Here is a 21,391-nt window from a genome sequence, read left to right as displayed (position 1 = left end):
ACCTGGGTTTCCCTCACAGCCCCAGCTTCGTCTGGAAGGTCGTCTGGAAGGCTGTCCGGAAGGACGTCCAGTCTAATTAGCATATTATGCTTTTATTGTTACAGATAATCCACTTAAGAATATATTCTGTTTTTGAGCAAGGATAATAGGAATCAATGTATTATTTTTTATTTTAGGTAATATCTCCCAGTTGTAATGATGACATCACAGTGAGAAAAGACCAGTGTTTAGTTCGATCATTTATCGATTCTAAATTGTGAGTAATGAATCACTTAATAGTGTTACATTGGGAGGAAAAAAAATAAAATCACAGTGATAGAAAAGTTTTTTTAAAAAGTTTAATCACTTCATGAACTGAATTTTTACTTACGTTTTGACTTCATAATGTAGGTTATTTTTTTTCTTAAAAACTATAAAACCTGAACAACAATATGAGAATAATAGTAAATAGTTTTTTTAAATACAGCATGATATTGATTTTCTCTTTAATTGTAAAAATTCTGTAATTTCTATGTACTATTACATGTTACGAACTATGAAATATTCTTTAAATAAAATTTATATTACCAGAATATTATCTTGACTTTTTTTCTGATTAAAAGTCAGATTTTTAGAAACTTTTCTTAACTTCAGCTTTGCTTTGTTTCCATAAAAAGATGTAAAATTAAGAAAAATATGTTATAATCCTCTGAAAAATTTAGTGCCATAAAGATCTTACAATGATAAACATATTTTAATACTACCTTCTATTATATTTCTTTTTACTAAACCAAACAGTAAGTTTAAGAAACAATGAAGATCAACGTAGATATTTTTGTCTTCCATAAGAAAAACATCATGCTGATATAAAGTACCCCATGCTGTGTGTAGGAGAGTTGCATAGATTGAAATATTACAAATGTGAGGCTCTCATTAATATACTTTGAGTATGTGATTCATCAGAATTAAGACACCAGCTTTGCATATATTACCTCTTAATCTTTATTAAGGATTAGGATATATACGATCTTTTAAAAACATTCTATGTGCAAAATACTTATGATTTTAAGGTTTATATTTTTCTATGGATTAACAAGGACTATTTAAATGATGATTTTTATTTAATAATGGTTCTCTCCCTTTTCTTCTTTTTATAATTAGTTATTCTATAGCAAGAAAGGATATCAAGGAAGTGGACATTCTCAATCTGCCTGAATCTGAGCTCTCTGCTAAACCAGGTAAGATAAGGATGAATTAATGCATTATTTCATGATGTGGCTGTAAATGGCAAATACTGACTAAAGCAAGACAGACTATTCTCTGGTGCCATTTTAACTGTTTAGAGTTTATATCCACCCTTATTTGATGTCTATTTTTAAATGTCTAGAAAGAACATTTGATTTATAATTTTTTTAGATGAGGGTTACTTTTCATATTTTATCATTAAGATTTCTAACAGTATTTTCTAGAGTAATAAACATTAATATGACATTGTAACTTACAAAAGGTGTTCGAATGTATTATTTTGTGTGTGTGTGTGTTTATTGATTTCAGAGAGGGAGAGAGAAAGAAACATCAATGATGAGAGAGAATCATTGATCAGCTGCACACCCCCTATTGGGGATGGAGCCCGCAGCCCAGGCATGTGCCCTTGACTGGAATCAAACCCGGGACTCTTCAGTCTGCAGGCCGATTCTCTATCCCTGAGCCAAACCGGCTAGGGCTGTATTGTGTTGTTTTATAAGTGACAGTTGAATTTGAACCCAGATCTTTTGACTGAATGTTAGGCCTTTCAGTCATGTTATGCTGATTCCATAACAACTGCTGAAGTTTGTTTTAAATCTTAGGGCTACAGAAAGCAAGCATCTTCTTAAAAACTAGAATTGTTCCTGATAATTGGAAAATGGATATAAGTGAAATCCTTGAGTCATCTAGCAGTGATGATGAAGATGGCCCCCCTGAAGAAAATGAGGAAGAGAAGGAAAAGGAGGCCAAAAAGGAAGAAGAAGAGGTGGTAGGTGAAATTTTATATTTGTAACATATAAAAACATTTTACTATAGAGGCCTGGTACATGAGATTGGTTCACTGATGGGGGGAGGGTTCCTCAGCCCGGCCTGTACCCTCTCACAGTCTGGGACCCCTTGGGGGATGTCCACCTGCCAACCTGCCAGTTTAGGCCCGATCCCCATAGGGCTGGCAGTCAGACATCCCTCTCACAGCCTGGGGTTCTCACAGTCCAGGACCCTTTGCTCCTTACCACCCGCCTGCAGCAGAGGCAGAGAGGCTCCTGCCACCACCGCTGTGCTCGCCAACCATGAGCCGGGCTTCTGGCTGAGCGGCACTCCCCCTGTGGGAGCGCACTGACCACCTGCATTGAGAGTCTGCCCCCTGGTGGTCAGTGCATATTGATTTGCATATTAGGCTTTTATTATGTAGGATACTCATGTAAAAGTTATACTTTTGTAGAGCAGGGTTGGGGAACCTTTTTTCTGCCAAGGGCCATTTGGGTAGTTATGATATCATTTGCAGGCCATACAGAATTATCAGCTTAAAAATTAGCCTGCTATATTTGGTCAGACATTTAATTAACTCACCCCAAATGCCTTGGCAGGGCCAGACCAAGTGATTTCAACGGCCTTATACAGCCTGTAGGCCCGACATTCACCACCCCGGTTTAGAGTATCTCTTACTTGTTTCTGTCTTTCTCTGGTTCAACTTGATTTGGGAGAGAGGATTTGTTTGTTTTTTGGCTTCTAGCTTAGTGGGCAAATCAGGACTAATTTTTACACAGTAAGAGGTTACAAAGAAGAACTCTTCAGGTAAATCAAGGGCAAACTTTTTTATTTTATTTTACTACCTTTCCCAAACAACCAAGGAGTAAAGAAATGTGTGTAGGAGTTACATGTGTTAACTCATTTAAATGTTTGCTATGTGGAGTAACTGGTGTTATCCTACTTTAAAGGTGAGAAAAGTGAGGATCATAAAGTTAAATAACTTTTCAAGGTGACCCAGGTTAAATGTGGAGAACAAGGATTTGAACCTAGGTCTGGTCTGTCTTAACTTCGAAAACATGACCTCTTCCAGACATTTAACAATATCTCAGGGATAATGGGCACAAAAAAATTCTATCCAAACTGAAAGAAAATTTCATTTGGCAGTTTGTTCAGTCATAGAAAAGATTTAGATTATATTTTTGAGGTGCTGATGGCTTTCTTTGTACTATTAATATGTCATTTAGGAGTATATAATTGTAGGAAGTCATTCATGGAATTCCACATAATTATTTACATGAATATTGTTGTCTGTTTATTCAGCAGTGTTTTGTCAAACAGGATAAATTGTCCAGTGTATTTTTGGTTGTTATGAGGTAAAGGAGTTTTGGGATAGACAAAGAGAATGAGTTTACTGAAAAGGAAGACCTTCCTCTTTGAGCATGAAAAATATTTGTTTGAAAAATGTGGAGTGCTTATTTCTGTTTTACATTTACAAATATGAATTTATGAAATAAAATTAGTATATTTGTATGTGATGAAGGGCAAACAGCATTTCTCTCCTTTTACTTCCCCTGCAGTATTTGGTGTTTTGCACTCTGAAATCAGAATGGCGGTTCATACTTAGAGGCTGCCTACAGAGTTGCCATAGTAACATGCTGTTGGTTTTAAGTGAGCATGCTCGGAAAGACAGGAAGGTTTAGCAGAGGCTTGGCAGGTTGCCAATGGAGGTTTGCCAGATGCTTTGAAATGGGCTGTCTTTCTTTTCCTTTCATGTAATGTCTGATTTTATGTGGAAGAGAATGTAAGTAGTGCTGTATAACCCTGCGGATGCTATGCCCTAAGAGGGAAAGCAAATATTTGCAAGTCAGACTGAAAAATGTTCAGACACTGTACTGATTAAGTAGAAGGGGAATCTAACCATATTGCATTTGAAAGAAAATGCAGCATATAGGTAAGATTTTTTTTTTATATTTAGTTACCATTTTTATTGCCAAAAATGAGGTTAAATAGGAATTTTAGCTATTGGTGATGTGGCCGATATGGTAGGACCGTAACCGAGCATAATTGTTTTTTGTAAAAGAGACAGTAGGAGTCTATTTTTAGAACATCAGAGGACGAAGGCTATTTTTCTGAAACAAAATAGATTTTGAAATGAAAATGAAGAGACAGTTTGGCAGAATTCAGAATTTAAAGTCTAAATATTAAATGTGATTTTGTATTTTATCTGTATTTATAGATTATATGTTTTCAGGATAAATAGGCCACATTTTCAGGGTGTGAACTGTTGCAGTCTGGTTTTGATATTTTTTCTAAATTATAACATTAGGTTAGCATCTTGTATTGCCAATTATTGAAAAAAGATAAGTCTATTTTTGCTAGTACTTTTAATTGGTGTTCTTTTCAGAGTGCATTTTCCCTATCCCCCCCCCCCCCAAAAAAATACCCTGAAATTTTAAACAAAGGGGGGGAAAAAGAGCTCTGTAGTAAGATTGGAGAGGATAGCTTTAAAATAGTAAATAGTGCTCTTATTACAGCTATTAATTTCATAAAAACCATAATGTTTTATTTAAGCCATGAGTAAATATTAGTGAAAAAGAATGACGAGCAGAGGCAAGCTCTGTTACCTATTGTTTGCAGATAATAAGAAATTAAAAAGGTAAGGACTTTTGTAAGGCTAGCATCTTCTTATAATGTATTATTTAAATTATGAACCTGCTAAAATTAAGTGAACCAAGATGCTTTTCATGTACTAAAAAAATGAAAGCAAAATCACAAAATGTAGGCACTGATTCTTATGATTATCATTTTAAATTATTTTTCAAATGGTCATTTTCATAACATACTTTATTGAATTCATTGATAGAAACTAATTCCTCTTTTTCTCTGGCTATACAGGCAGATTTTCTTGAGTGAGATTTTGATTGCTTTAGAAAAAAATCAGCTGCATTTTTGCTCTTGGATTTAAGATTTAGTTGCTGAATCATTCTAACTTGTCTAGAACAGTAATTTTAAAAAATTAGTATATTGATAAACTGAAAAGCAGGTGAATCTATATATAGCAAAGGGGGAAAAATGGGTATGCTGTAAAATGAATTAAAATCTGATAAGCCAGGGCCTACCTGGCTTAGTCATTACAGGCCTTTACTACATAAGTGAGGCTAAGCTGTTGTATTACATTACAGATCATATTTTTCCCGAAATGTAATTATGCTATGCTTTGTATGAAGATTTAATGTTGCTTTCCAGTGATCAAAAAGATCTTTTATGACATTCTGTAAACCATTTGGTGTTTGTAAATTTTATGCAGTAGAATCATACAAGTGTTAGATACTTCTGCAGTGTTCATGGGCAGTGGGCATTGATTTTATATTTCATGCTTCGAGTGTCCTAATATAGCCTTGATAAGGAGATTTGAGATTCCATGGCTTTACCATGGAGAAGCATCTTTTTACTTAAAATTATTTGAATTCCTAAGCATTGGTAGTTTAGGATTCCAGTACGAGAAATATATTTTATACTATTACTGGGTGGAAAAAGACTTGATAGTTTGACAGGAAGTATATGATATATATCTTGCTGGCTTTAAATTTTAACTCACTGGTAAATGGAGAATATGTTTGAGGGTATTACTTAAATGTCTTTTGTTAAGAAAGTTTTATATTAAAAATATATTACTGAATTTCCTTTTGAGCTTTGAAATTGCTTGAAAGTCCATGTAAACTTAAAGTAATGATGTCAATTATTCATTTTCTCCTGACTTATATTCACTTTGGATGAATATAGGAGAGTTTTCTAAGGATAAAGTAAATAGGTGATTGTTTAGAAGAAATTAGAATTTAGTGAATCTTTATAAGAAATGTTCATTTTTGTTTAGAAGTATCGATATCCATTTCTCTGATCTTTGCATTATCTAGGGATCACTGTTACATTTAATGCCTAGAATTATATTCCGCTATTATAAAATCGTAAGTGCTGGAATTTTTTATTCATGGAAATCTGAAAGTACTTTACTGTTCTCAGTTTATTCTTGGAGACTTAGTGATTTTTAAAGTAAGATTGTTTACTCCTCACAACAGGATTTTTTTATGACTGAGTAAACTTAGATGACAGACGTTTTCACAGAGTTTTAAGAATATTTTCTCTCTTCCTCTAGAGATTTAAGGTCTGTGAAAGCAGTGGTTGTTAAGGTTTTGTTTTGTTCTCTTTTCCCACCAATATAAACATCCACCATCTAGCAACACAGAGCTTGGCACAGAGTAAACCTTCATTTAATAGCTTGTGAATAAATGAATGAATGTGGACTACGCAATTATCCTAACATATTTCTATTTGAAACAAAGTGTTGTAAGGTTCTAGAAAGTTCACTTGGAAGGAAACATGGGATAGGTAGCTCATAAGAGATTTCCTTTTGTTTTTTATCCTCACCTGAGATTATGTTTATTGATTTTTAAAGAGGGGGGAGGGGGGAGAAAAGAGAAAAACAAACATCGATGTGAGAGAAAAACATCCATCAGCTTCCTTCCATACACGCCCCCACTGGGGATTGAACCTCCAACCTTTTGGTGTATAGGATGATGCTCCAACCAACTGAGCCACCTGGCTAGGGCCATAATTGATTTCCTTTATCAGACAGTGCACTCTGTAAGCAATCTCATTTCCTTATCTAATGTGAGTTTATAAATTCTTTTTGCTTTAAGCTAGTTTGGGATAGTTTTCTATCACTTGCAATGAGTTCTTGACTAATGCTCCTCTTTTGTATCTTGCTCTCACTTATTTCAGTATCTTTTGACTAGTCCTTTCCTATATCTCTTCAACTACAATCCATTATCCATAGACCTATTCCTAAAACATAAATGTTTCATGCTGGGAACCCTTTAATGGCTTTCAGCAGCTAAAGGATGAAATTTAGGTCTTTTACCTTAACCTTTTATAAGTCTGGCCCTTCATGCATGCCCACCTTTTTATTCTCTCCACCATTCTCCAGCAATATGGAACTCCTTATAGCATCCCCTCACTACCTCTTACTAGTATGTGTTGCTCAGAAGCTGCTTGTTGTCACGTGTATTACATTGAGTATCACCTTTGTACTTCCTGTTTGCTTTATTCATATTTAATAGGAAAGTAAAATGAAAGTTTTAAAAACTCAGAAAACAATAAACTATAGATATGATTTAAAGGATCCAATGGAACAAAGAGAGCTCTGGCTAAAGTACAGTGGTTGAGTATGACTTATAAATATTATGTGCATTAACCTTAGTAAGTTGTTGTGGTATTTATTTCAGTTTTTTAAAAAAATCAGTGAGGTTATTTCGTGTTTCAAATTTAAAATGTATTCAAAAAGCAAGCAGCTGCTGGTATTACCGTTGCTTTTATGTTACTCTTCCAGCCCTCAGGTGTCCTCAGAGCTGTACTTCTTGCAGTGCTTAGCTCCCCAGAGTGGAGCTTTTAGTGTGTTGTCTTAATATCTTCATTTCCCTAATAGAGGGATTTGCCCACTTTAGAGGAGTCCAAGCTCAGCCTCTTTTTTGTTTTTTTTAAGTTGTGGGGCATGACAGAGAGATTAAGGGGTTATAAGAACTGAGAAGTTGAGAGAATGTGTGATGGAGTTCCAGGGGTGGGGTGAGAAGGGGAGCTAATAGAGAGGAGCAGAAGAGGTGCTGTAGACAGCAGCATGAAGGGTAAACAAAGCTACTGTTGTCCAAAATAACGTTAATTCACAGAAACAGTATTTTGGTATTGAGAAATAAGCATAGTGTACTAGAATACAAAAACAAAAAAGGAGGAGGGTGTTGTATAATCATTTAATAACTTATTAAGGATAGCTGTAGGGGTTCATGAGAGGTGAGATAGCCATCAACAAAAGATGTGTACTTCACATACAATATACAGCACAGGGAAACTACGAAGATCAAGTTCAACTATATCCTTTCCTAATCGGTTATGTGCTAAGAAACTACCCTGACCCACTCAGCAGAACTGTGTATAAGTTATATCGGTCTGAGGGGCTTTGTGTAAAGTGTATCATCTTTTACTAAAGTATTTGGACAATTTGGACACTTTCTGTTCACCTTCCTAATTTGGTTCTGAAGAGTAGAGTTGCTAGCTAAGTAAGTTAATAGCTCAGCAAAAACAAGGTATTATTAAAAAATAAATAACAAAATGTGTTCATCTCCCATTCCAAGGAAATGCTGAGAGTTCATCCTTCGCTAGAATTTGTGCCTTTTGTGAGTGAATAATCATTCATTATTGTTATTAATGTATTTGGCAAAAGAATGAAGTAAATGCTAGCAAGTGATTTATGCCACAACCACCTGTGACTTAACATCCTCAGCTATTCTTGTTTTTCTCTCTATTCTCTGACTCCTGTTACATTTATATTATCATTAATGTTAGCCCTGAAACTCAGTGAATGTGGAACAATTGAAGAAAATCTCCTCCTCAGTTCATTTTCACAGATGTCATTTTCATTCATATAACAATAAAGTATCTAACCTAAATGTCAGTCACTGGTGATAAATTGTGGGTAAAATAGGCATGTTTGTAGCATCATACAACTTACTGATCATTTCCAATGTGTTGAAACTTTGAGGACTACAACTATGAGTAACTTAACTTAGACTTAAACTAAAAAAAATACCAGTATTAATTCCTCTCTCTTCCTTCAGGGGAGGGGTCACCTTTCTATCATCAGGTGGCAAGACTAATTCAGCATTGATCCTCCTCGTGGACTGCTGTATTAGCTTGCCTTTCCCTTCCAGTCATCAAACTCATTCTTGGCAAAGAGCTTTTAAAAACACAAATGTGACCTAATTCCTGTCTAGCTCTCTCAGACCTCACAGCTACCCAGAGTATGCAGCTCTGATTCTCTAGCATATATCATCACAAAGTCTTTTCCTAATCACAGTCTGCCTTTGCCAGCCTCGGGTTTATGCTGTTTGCCTCTAGCTCCTGGGCTGTCTGCTCTTCGCATTTGGAGGCTTTTCCTAAAGTTACCACCATCAGTCCATCCCCAGCAGAATCCTTCATCCCCTCAAGGAATCTTTATATATTTTACAGCATCTATCACATTGTATTGAATTGATTTTTTTTTACATTTTGACACTCCTTGCCAGACTCAAGGGCAAAGTAGAAGGTAGCCTGTTTTCTCATCTAGTCACAGCACTTTTGCGTATTCCCTGACTCATGGCAACCATCAATAGATGTTTGAACTGAATTTGAAGATACAGAAAATCTTCATAATCTAGAAAATTCATAATCTAGTATTGTAGATAAATAGATAACACAACTATCTGTAATATTCAGTAGTATATACTGATGCCAACTGAAATTGTAAATTTCTTGAAGTGATGATCATGGCCATGTCTCTTCTATATCCTTAACCCCCTTTCCTGCCATTTTACTGGGAGCATAATTACTCTTCACATGTTTGACTGAATGAAGAGAAGAGGGCTCATCAGTAGTCTGGCGGACTCTGTGCTTCCCATCATTATAACCCTCTCCCACTCTAAAACCCCTACCAAGGAGAAGAGAGATGCTATAGCAAATATGAGCCCCCAAGCAAAAGCCATGAAGGCAGATTCTTCTAGTTCGAGATGCTTCCTAGCATATGTAGTCTACTTCAAGGTGACTAACAACACAGCTAAATTCCAAAAACAGATTGGGGCAAATTGCTTATTGTAAGAGAATAAGCAATTTTAATTTTTGCAAAGACAGGTAACTTTAAAACTTTGTTTATAGCTTCATCTTCTTTGTGTGTGTGGAAAGTAAATTTCATTTCAAGCAGGCATTTGTAAGTAAAATTATTAATTTACATCTTGTTTTTACACCTGGTAATTGTACCTAAACTTAAAAGTTTATGGCCATGGTTTCTTATGGAACTTAATACACTTTTGGATGTTGACATCCACTGACTTTTAAATCATATGTATTTAGTTCACTAATTTTTACCTATAAAACTATGTTATTGCCCAGCTGGTGTGGCTCAGTGGTTGAGTGTCGACTTATGCACTAGGAAGTCACTGTTCAATTCCAGATCAGGGCACATGCTTGGATTGCAGGCGCCATCCCAAGCAGGGGGCATGCAGGAGGCAGCAGATCAATGTTGATTTTTCTCTCTCATCAGTGTTTCTCTCTTCCTCTCCCCTTCTCTCTCTCTCAAATCAATAAAAACATACCTTCTATATATCTATATAATAAAAGCCTAAGCGACCTTTATGGCGGAACGACCAGAATGACCAGACGCTATGATGCACACTGACCACCAGACACAACACAGGAGCTGCCCCTTGGTGGTCAGTGTGCTCCCACAGGGGGAGTGCTACTCAGCCAGAAGCCGGGCTCACAGCTGGCGAGTGCAGCTGTGGCGGTGGGAGCCTCTCCCACCTCTGTGGTAGTGCTAAGGAGCAGCAAGCTGAGCAGTAAGGAGCAGTGAGCAGGTGGGCAGTAAGGAGCAAGGGTCCTGGACTGTGAGAGGGATGTCCCGAACTGCTAAAGGGCACAGGCTGGACTGAGGAACCTCCCCCACCCACCCAGTGTATGAATTTTGTGCACTGAGCCTCTAGTGTGTGTGCATGCGCGCCTAAGCGACCGTTACAACCAAATGACCGGCACGACCAGTTGGTATGACATGCACTGACCATCAGGGGGCAGATGCTCAACGCAGGAGTTGCCCCTTGGTGGTCAGTGCACTCCCACAGGGGGAGTGCTACTCAGCCAGAAGCCAGGCTCACAGCTGGCGAGTGCAGCTGCGGCGGTGGGAGCCTCTCCCAACTCCACAGCAGCGCTATTGAGCAGCAGCGGCAGCAAGTGCAGCGGGCCGGGATGAGCGCGAGTGACATGGCACCCGCCCCTGCTCGGGCTCCTCCCTAGCCATCTGGCACTTGGCACACTGCTACATCCCTCGGGGGATGTCCGACTGCTGGTTCAGGCCCAATCCCCACAGGCCAGGCAGGCAGGCAGAGTGGTTAGGGCCTAAACCAGCAGTCAGACATCCCTCGAGGGGTCCCGGATTGCAAGAGGCCGCAGGCCAGGCTGAGGAAACCCCGCACTCCTGTGCACAAATCCGTGCACTGGGCCTATAGTTTTAAAATACAAATATTCTTATTTTTGTTTTATCAGTCCTCACCCAAGGATATTTTTCCATTGAGAGTGGATGGGAGTGGGAGAGACAGAGAGAGAGAAACATCGATGTGAGAGAGACACAGCGATTGTCTCCTGCTTGCACCCTGATCAGGGCCAGGGATCAAGCCTGCAGTTGAGGTACATGCCCTTGTTCGGATTGACCCTGAAACCCTTCAGTCCATAGGCCAATGCTCTATCCACTGAGCCAAACCGGCTAGGGCTAAAAAAATTTCTATCTATAATAATAAAAGCATAATGTGCTAATTAGACTGGACAGCTGAAGCTGCGGCAGCAGGGCCAAGGCAAAGGTGGTTAGGGGCAATCAGGCAGGCATGCAAGCGGTTAGGGGCGATCAGGCAGGCAGGCAGAGTGGTTAGGAGTGATCAGGCAGGCAGGTGAGCAGTTAGGGGCGATCAGGCAGGCCAAGTGGTTAGTGGTGATCAGGCAGGCAGGTAGAGTGGTTAGGGGTGAGTCGGGCAGGCGAGTGGTTAGGAGCCAGCAGTCCCAGATTGCAAGAGGGATATCCGACTGCCGGTTTCAGCCTGATCTCGTGGGCCTAAACCGGCAGTTGGACATCCCCCTAGGGGTCCCGGATTGCAAGAGCGTGCAGGCTGGGCTGAAGGGCCCCCGCTCCCATGCATGAATTTCATGCACCAGTTCTCGGGTATTCTCAATAACTAAGAATTTATGAAATGGTTGATACAACCTTAATAAATACCTAATCTGCAATTGATGGCTTTGTTTTATTTACTTGTTTTGTAAGAAACATTGATTTCAAATTAGTGCCTTTTTAAAAAATTGCTTTTATATATGCTGCACTAGGGGCCCACTGCATGAATTTGTGCACCTTTAAAGAAACTGTGGGTTGCAAGGCTGCAGTGGGCACAGGGGCAGGTCTCGGCCCATCCTCCATGTCCCCGCCCAGCCCCTCCTGCCATGGCCCCTGGTTCCCTGTCTGCTGGCAGCCCTGCTCCTGCTGCCTCCGCTCCCACATGCTGACGGTGCCAGCCCCGCTTGTACCCGCTGATGGCACAGTGATTGGGACCTGTGCCAGCAGCAGGTGCAAGTGGTGGCTGCTGCCCTGATCACCCCTCAGGAGCAGGGGGAGGTGGAGAAGCCCTGAGGGGCGATCAGGACCGGCAGCCAAGCAATCAGAGCTGGCACTGGGTGCTTGCAGCGGGTGCAAGCGGCAGCTCCAGCGCCACCCGTGGGTATGAGCATCAGGTGAGACCATGGTGCACGGGAGCAAAGAATTTTCAGTAACCTCCAGAGGCTTGCCCTGATGACAGCAACTGGCGCGCCACCTTGGTCTGGCTCACCTGGCTCCACCATCCCGCCACAGCCGACACCCACCTTGTTTCACCCTCTGCCGATGCCCGCCATGTTCCATGCATGACTCCTGGTGATCAGCTTATGTCATAGCGACCGGTTGTTCGGTTAATCCGCCGTTTGGTCTATTTGCATATTAGGGTTTTATATATATCAATAAGATGGTCTTATTTAAATTCTATATGATCCTAAATACTGGAAATGAGTTGTTAGCCTGAGGAGATTACAAGGCCCAAGCAAAGCATAGAGCCAGTATGGCGTAAAGTATTTTTGTTTTTCCCCCCATACTGCAAGTCCTTAAAATTAACATATGAAATAATTCTTGAGCTACCGGATTCCTTTTTTTCCTTGAGTTAACTCACTGGAAGGTTTTTTCTCCCCATTACAGTTAGTATTCAGTATTATTTTGTATTAGTTTCAGGTGTATAGTACAGTGTTAGACAAAGTGTTCTCCCTGATAGGCAGTTGTATTAATTACCTTGCAAAAGCAAAATGTTTTAATTCACATGGGGGGAAAAAACACTTTTTTTTGTATATATATTTCTTTTGTAAAATTTACTTTTCTCCCTGACTGGTTTGGCTCAGAGGATAGAGCATCAGCCTGCGGACTCAAGGGTCCCACGTTCGATTCCGGTCAAGGGCATGTACCTTGGTTACGGGCACATCCCCAGTAGGGAGTGTGCAGGAGGCAGCTCATCGATGTTTCTCTCTCATTGATATTTCTAACTCTCTATCCCTCTCCCTTCCTCTCTGTAAAAGATCAATAAAATATGTTTAAAAAAAAATTTTTACTTTTCACCCTGGCCGGTGTTGCTCAATGGATAGAGTGTCAGCCCAAGTACCAAAGGGTTGCGTTGCAGTTTCACTTCCTGGTCAAGGGCATGTACCTGGGTTGCAAGTTTCGATTCCTGGTCCCATCTGGGCATGTGTGGGAGGCAACCAATCAATGTGTCTCTCTCTCATCAATGTTTCTCTCTTCCCCTCCCTCCCACTCTCTCTAAAAAAAAAATAAATGGAAAAAATATCCTCAGGTGAGGATTAACAAAACAAAACAAAAATGTATCTTTCAATGACAGTTGACATACAATATTATATTAAGAACTGCCATTGTTGATTTGAGCATTTGGTAATGACTCCTATTAATTTTATAAATTGCTAAGTTTTGAGGCTTAGTAGAATTTTGACTAAAGTTTCTTTATATTTGATAAAACTGAAAGTACCCAATTTATAAAACATTATGAATGAATTTTAAATAAGAATGTTCCCAAATATTAGTTTACAAGTAGCCTATCTGAAAAGGGAATATTTTATTGAAACCCATAACCAGTTGTTTTACTAGAGCCAAAAACCTAGGCTGCATAGGATAACATCATTAATTTATAGAATTAGTAAAAAGTCACACTTAAATAGGTATTTGTAGAAATAGTTGCTTTTACATGAATGTTTCCATTCGTTCCTCTACCCCACCTCCCAATAAATGAGCAATTATTTATCTAGTTTTCTTTCATAAGAAAATTTTTATTGTCTTATTTTCAGGGTTGCAAAGTCAATACAGATGCCAGGCAAATGAGAAAAGCAGGCTAGTGTGATAAAAGGGGATGGTAGAGTCTGGGGCAAACGGAATTTATATGACTCATTTAAAGGCTTAAAATTATTTTTTTTATCAACCAAGGGTATGTTTTTATTGATTTGAGAGAGAGAGAGAAAGAGAGAGAGAGAAACATGGATATGAAAGAGAAACATCACTCTGTTGCCTTCTGTAAGCGTCCCGACGGATGATGGAACCGAGACCTTTTGTTGCATAGGACGATGCTCCAATCAACTGAGCCACCTACCAGGGCAAGGCATTTAAAGTTCTTTCAAATATGATGCTTCCAAACAAAAAAATTTTGCCATGTGACTTTGCAACCTTTGGGTTATATTCATTCAACAATAACAAAATTTCAATTTTTGTGTGTGGGTTGTTTTTATAATAAATACATTCGTAATTAGTGTGCTCATCTACAATATATTTGTACAGGCCACATGGTATTTTAATGGATTTAAAAAAACACAAACAAGTGAGATGAAAACACTCTCAGCCCATTTCATTCTTGAGCCTTTTTCTCCTGACTAATCTTAGTCCTTATGGTGATACTCAAGGATAGGGTTTGAGTGATAAGGGTAGAGATTAATATTTTTTAAATTAATTCTTTTACTTTTGGGGGTAGATAATGATATTTTGACAGTTGCATCAAATCAGCTCTATCAAAATATGACTTAAAATCTGGCATTGTAGGATTTTGAGGAAATTCGTATTTCCAGCTTCATTAAAATTTTATCCCCTTACATTGAGTTCACAAAACAACAAGAAAAGAAGTAATGTATCTCATCCTACTCATTGTTCTACATATTTGTATATTTTACCTTTACAGCCTGAGGAAGAACTTGATCCTGAAGAGAGGGACAACTTCCTCCAACAGCTTTATAAGTTTATGGAAGACAGAGGTACTTTCATGCTCATTCATTGAAAGTAGTCATTTCTTTTACACTTTTAGATTCTAGGTTTATGCATTGTTTTTGTTAGAATCATGGATATATGGATTTGGATTTAAAGTAATACCTGACAGCAATTAAGTACTATGAATAAAAATAATGTTCATATCTATTTTGACCAGAAATATATAGAAAAATAGTTTTGGTACAATTAAATTTAGTTTCCTTGGGACTTGTAAAACCAAAACATATAATATTTCAGTAATAGAAAGTGAACAGTTATAATGTTAATCTACATACCATTAATTAACTAATACTGTCTTTGTGGCAAGTAAACTATAGCCTATTCCTTGGTCTAAACAAATTAAACATAATAGGAGAACAGTTCCTATCTAATAGAATAGGATTTCTATTTAGAAGTTAGAAAAAATGAAAGCTTTAGGGTTAGAAGAAATAGACCCTCAGAAATATCATACTTCTTGACATTACATTAGTTCTGAGAAACCCTTAGATAAATTGTCCTGCATACCCCCTGTGGCCTTCAGAAATCATCCTTGAGATTACTGCTAACAGTCTTAACATTTGTGTTAAAATAGAGAAAATGAACCATGGCCTAAAATGTACCCTTTGCATTGTGTGTATTCTTGCCCAGGCTTTTTGAACCAACAACACTATTGGCTACACCTTGTAGTCCTAAGGTTAATTTAGTTTTACCCAATTCAGTGGTAGTTAGAGAGGTGATTTTATTATTTGTGGAAGTAAATCTAAGGACTACCACAAGAATATACTGAATATTTTGTGTTTTCTTATATAACTTAAAAAATTAAGGTTTTTAAATATATCCACTGATTAATGAAATTTGAGAAATTAGAAATTGATAGCTTTTTTTAGCTTAGTTTTTTTCCATTTGATTAAACATTATTTCTACCCTCTATAAAAAAATAGGTACTCCAATCAACAAACCACCTGTTTTGGGCTATAAAGATCTCAATCTCTTCAAACTCTTTAGACTGGTTTATCATCAGGGTGGATGTGACAATGTAAGTAAGGAAGTGATGAAAAGTTAAATTATCTAATGTTTCACTGTTATATGTACTTTAGGTAAGTAAAGATGATCTCCCTTTGCAAACGTTAACAAATAAAAACTTACTTTTCCAGATTGATAGTGGTGCTGTATGGAAGCAAATTTATATGGACCTTGGCATTCCTATTTTGAATTCAGCTGCTTCCTACAATGTAAAAACTGCATATCGAAAGTAAGTAGTATCGTTTATTCATCAAAGAATACATAGTTACAGGGAATATTTTCCATTTATTTGGTTAACAATTAAATAAGAATATTAAAGTTGGAGAAAGTGTATGAAAAGGTTTAGGTTAATAGATACTTGTGATTGAAAGTTATTTCAGTGCACCAAGTCCGCTGTGCTCCATTTTTTTGTGTTGTCCTAATTTCCTTTCCAAAATCAGGGATGCAGGCAGCATTTATCATCTAAAATGATGGTGCATGTTATGGAGCTCAATCTTTTGTGTGAATAACTTTCAGATCAAAACTACAATGGCTATGTTCAGTTATCACAAGCTTATATTTTTTAGGAATTTTATTTTATGATCAATGTTTCTGTTTATAATTCTTCTTAAAACACCAATAATTTAGTAACATAGAAAAAGTACTTTAAAAAGAGAAAGGCTTGAGTGTTACTTTTTAAAAATGTGTGTTTAATGATATAGTATTCAAGTTAAATGTAAAGACTAAGATTTATCAAAGGGAAATACTGTTTGTTTAGGTATCTTTATGGTTTTGAAGAGTACTGCCGTTCTGCAAATATCCAGTTCAGAACTATTCACCACCATGAACCAAAAGTAAAAGAGGAAAAAAAAGATTTAGACGAATCAATGGAAGAGGCTCTAAAACTAGACCAAGAAATGCCTTTAGTAGAAGTAAAGAGTGAACCTGAGGAAAATATTGATTCAAACAGTGAAAGTGAAAGAGAAGAAATAGAATTAAAATCTCCACGGGTAAGTACTTAAACTATCTGGTTTATTTTAAAAATTACTTAACATTTTTTATTATGGACATTTTCAGATACATACAAAAATATTTTAATGAACCTAATTTATTTTCCAGTATTTAGTTATGTTTTAGCCAGGCTAATCTAGCTACCTTTCTCTAAATATATCACATATTATCTCTTCTACCTGAGAAATTATTTCTCCTGTTGTTTTTTAAAATATATTATTGATTTTTTTATAGAGAGGAGGGGAGAGGGATAGAGAGTTAGAAACATCGATGAGAGAGAAACATCGATCAGCTGCCTCCTGCACACCTCCCACTGGGGATGTGCCCGCAACCAAGGTACATGCCCTTGACTGGAATCGAACTTGGGACCTTTCAGTCCGCAGGCTCTATCCACTGAGCCAAACCGGTTAGGGATCTTCTATTGTTTTCTGTTTTTGTTTGTTCAAGTCATTCTCATTTAAGGTCAATTCCAAATATTCATTGCACATTCCCTCTAATGTTGCTCTTTTTATATGTAACATTTATTCTGTTAAGTATATCTTTTTTTTTTTAAATATATTTTATTGATTTTTTACAAAGAGGAAGGGAGAGAGATAGAGAGTTAGAAACATCAATCAGCTGCCTCCTGCACATCTCCTACTGGGGATGTGCCCGCAACCCAGGTACATGCCCTTGACCGGAATCGAACCCAGGACCTTTCAGTCCGTAGGCCGACGCTCTATCCACTGAGCCAAACCGGTTTCGGCTGTTAAGTATATCTTGTTTCTTTTACCCTCTCTGCACTAGAATCACACTTCAGGAGGGCAGGGACTAGTGTCTACTGTATTCATTGACAGTTCCCAGACATCTAGAATAGTGCCTGACACATAGTGAGGACTTATTTAATAGTTGTTGCGTGAATGAATCTCCTCTTTATAACACCTGTGCTCCCAACCAGGTGGGATCTTTTCTCTGTGTTACTCCATAGTACACTGTACAGTGCTTGTGGCCATTTTTTCATGTTCTGCCTGTTTTCTAGTCATGTGCACACTGGTTGTATCTTCTAACTCTACTCTTCCTCTCCATAACTATGTAAGTCCTTTGTAAGAATTGTCACCCACTGTTTTGGTCATTGGTGAATGATGTCTACATAATAGCATTTATTAAAATTGAGGAGAGAGAAAATTTATCACACTATCAAAGTTCAGTTACTGTACTGTAATATATCTTATTTTTCAGTGAAATCATATTCGATGAAAGAGGAGGTTGAAGTCACCTTCTCTTTTATCTAACCAGAAACCATTTTCTAAAACTGTCTATTCCAACTGTCATCTAGTAAATGGAATTTTCTAGTGAATTTTAGGAAACATACAAATTGGTTTGTCTCTTTTCATCTTTTTAATTTTTTAAAATTGTGGCAAAAATGTGTTTTAAAAAATTGTAAGTACTCATAACAAAATTTATCATAACCAATATTAAGTGTATAGATCAGTGGCATTAACTACATTCACATTGTTGTACAACCATCACCTTCATATTATGTAAAACATCTGTATTGTATTGTATTGTATGAGTCCTGTATTGTAGATGTACCATAAATATTCCTTCCTCGAGATTTTTCTCCAATTTTTTACTATTATAAGAAGAGCTGCAATAAATGTGCTTGTAAAAATATCCTCCTAATGTAGCTGAATATAGAGAGCAGATTTGTAAAACTGGGATTTCAGGGACAAATGTAAATAGACAAAAATTTTAGTAGATAACAACTTTCATTCATACATATAAATATTTAAAGGGCACCTGCTATGTGCCAGGCACTGTCTAGTTCTGAGAATATGAAAGTGAGCATGACAAAATGCCTGCCCTCATGGAATGTAAATTTTAGTTCTTTGTGACAAGAAAAATAAATTTCTTTCTACCTTTGAAGTTTAATACGTAGTCAGGAACTAGGGAAAATATTTGTTATGCTGAGATATTAATTGTAAAGTATTTCAGTGGTCCCTAAATTATTGGTGCCTTTTTATCCTCACTTTATTCCAAGTAGAGGGGAATCGTGCCAGTGTGTGGAGGTTGACTTGAAGAAGAATTTAGGAAATAAATATCTCACCAGTTTCATGTTCAGTTGAGTATGCAACAAGAGGCTGAGTAAAAGCTGCTGGGGGCATAACAATACAATGTAGGCCCAGTGAGCTCTTCAGATACTCACTCAAAGAAATCAGCTCACTTCTGGCCATTGATGCAATTCAGCCCTTTTAAAACGTAGCCATACATAACTATAGTGATAATATAAATTTCATTTTAAAAAACAGTAGAATTAGAGACCACAGAACTTTTTAAAAGTTCATACATAAGTTAGGGGTTGGTTTATTATTACTATCATTATTATTAACTTATTGACATTTAGATACTGCTTTAAAAACTTTTATTGTAGTCAAGAAATACTAAAAGAGATAATGTAGTGAACAAAGAACATTTTTCTTTTTTAAGTAATCTGTAGCTTAGGATCATAGTAGTCCTGGACATAAGTAATTTACATGAGGTATTATTTTCAAGAGGAAGAGAAGTACATAGGTGTTACGTCATTTCTCAAGCTAGAGAGAGGACTAGTCATTGCCATGAACGTTTAAAAACAAACCAACACATTTTTCTGTTGTCCAGCCCTTGCCCCCCTTGTAGTGATAGCTATTTTAAAGCTTCCGTACGCTCTATTTAGGGACGAAGGAGAATTGCTCGAGATGCAAATTCTATTAAAAAGGAAATTGAAGAGGAGAAAACAGAAGACAAATTAAAAGATAATGATACAGAAAGTAAGGATGTGAATGATGACTATGAAACTGCAGAGAAAAAAGAAAATGAGCTACTACTGGGGAGAAAAAATACACCAAAGCAAAAGGAGAAGAAAATTAAAAAGCAGGAGGATTCTGACAGAGACTCAGATGAAGAGGAAGAGAAAAACCAAGAGAGGTACAATATCTTAAATTTGTTCTCCAGAAGCACCTGTCTGGGGCACAGCAGTGCTCTGTTCCTGCTTAGATATTCAGGTTTGAGGGAATGTTTTCTTATTGGGACTTCCATTCCTCTTGTCTAATGAAGGTGAAACACATTGTGAAGATGATGTGTATCGCCTTTCGGAATTGGAGAATATACTGGTCGCACCATTTTAATAGCACTTGTGCCCTAAACAGTGGCCTCAAAGAAGGCTGCGCCACCCAGTCAAAAGAAAGGTCCTGCAGTTGACAGCAGGGAAGGGAGCTGGAGAAAAATGGAGGAAGTGGACAAGAGGAAACAGCGACAGCAAAAATTCCATTTTAAAAAAGGTACAACGTGGGAAAGCTAACAAACACATGGGTGCACAATACTAGCAGATGTTTCTGTGTGTTAGCTTTATCTAAGACATTTTTCTTTTTCAAGTTATTGTATTAGATTAAGTGGCATGCACCCCTTATTCTTGTTTGGAAAATACATTCTTGCCCCACATCACACCAATAAATTTCAGCTTTTTAATGTCCATCCTGTTTGCTGTTGAGTGAAAACTGTATTTTTCCCCCCATATATTATATACATGTATGGACTGAATTGACTTAAAAATAACCAATTAGGCAGTTCAGCTAGATCAAAGTAATATCCGACGGTGTTTAGTTGGCCATTTCTGTGTTGTCAAATAGATTTACTAATTTTTATATACTACTAAAAATGAATTTTAATTCAGCAACAATATCATAACACACTTGTAATATAAGCTCACCTCCATAGTTATTTTTCATTTATTACATTATATTTTGCTAAGTTTTCTAGAAATTTGAATTGTTGAGCAAAATTTGGGAAAAGTAGCCTGCTATGTTCAACTAGTGGCTGACATCCATCTGAAAGTTAACTGTGGACAAAATATTTAGAAAAATAGGAATGACTGCTGAGCAAAGAGATAATTTTATGATTCAGTACAAATAAGTAAGGCGCTATCACAATTGTGAGTGAATTAGATTAGTGAATAAGGAAAGTTTTGCTAGTAGTGAAATATAATTAGGATTAGGAAAAGTGGAAGGAAGTAATTGGAGTTGAGTACAATTGCGTATAATGGTATTTCAAATATTTGGACAATAAATTTAAGCAAAGGTGAACCACTTAAAAAGTAGGATTTAATTATAGTTTGAAGTTTTGTTAATAAGCTATATAATTAATAATATATAATACAATATAATATAATATGATATAATATAATTAATATAATAGCTATATATATGAAAGCCTAAGTGACCGGCTGGTAGCTTTGACGCTTAATGACCACCAGGGACAGATGCTCAATACGGAGCTGCCAAGTGACAGCAACTTTGCAGAGTGTCCTCTCGCACTCCAGAACCCCTCGGGGGATGTCAGACTGCCAGTTTTGGTCCGATCCCCACAGGCCAGGCTGAGGGACCCCACCTCCCAGAGGGATACCACTCACTCTGCAGACACCCTTCGAGCCCCAGTGCTGCCCCAGGTGCGGCCGACCAGGGA

General features: G+C 37.4%; 1 protein-coding gene across 4 annotated transcripts in view; it reads left to right on the top strand.

Annotated features, from left to right (window-relative positions):
* ARID4A (AT-rich interaction domain 4A) overlaps positions 1 to 21,391 on the top strand; it is a 68,244-nt gene that overhangs the window by 23,840 nt on the left and 23,013 nt on the right. For all 4 annotated transcript variants that reach the window (XM_059694985.1, XM_059694962.1, XM_059694978.1 and 1 more), the window contains exons 9-16: positions 177 to 256; positions 1,141 to 1,217; positions 1,827 to 1,993; positions 14,838 to 14,910; positions 15,844 to 15,938; positions 16,057 to 16,154; positions 16,683 to 16,914; positions 19,608 to 19,858. In XM_059694985.1, the coding sequence (XP_059550968.1) occupies positions 177 to 256; positions 1,141 to 1,217; positions 1,827 to 1,993; positions 14,838 to 14,910; positions 15,844 to 15,938; positions 16,057 to 16,154; positions 16,683 to 16,914; positions 19,608 to 19,858 (1,073 nt within the window). The remainder of the gene's footprint in view (positions 1 to 176; positions 257 to 1,140; positions 1,218 to 1,826; positions 1,994 to 14,837; positions 14,911 to 15,843; positions 15,939 to 16,056; positions 16,155 to 16,682; positions 16,915 to 19,607; positions 19,859 to 21,391) is intronic.

This window comes from Myotis daubentonii, chromosome 1 (assembly GCF_963259705.1).
Source record: "Myotis daubentonii chromosome 1, mMyoDau2.1, whole genome shotgun sequence".
In the NCBI taxonomy this organism is placed as follows: domain Eukaryota; kingdom Metazoa; phylum Chordata; class Mammalia; order Chiroptera; family Vespertilionidae; genus Myotis; species Myotis daubentonii.
The sequence above is the reverse complement of the archived record's forward strand: the minus strand, read 5'-3'. Positions and strand labels throughout refer to the sequence as shown.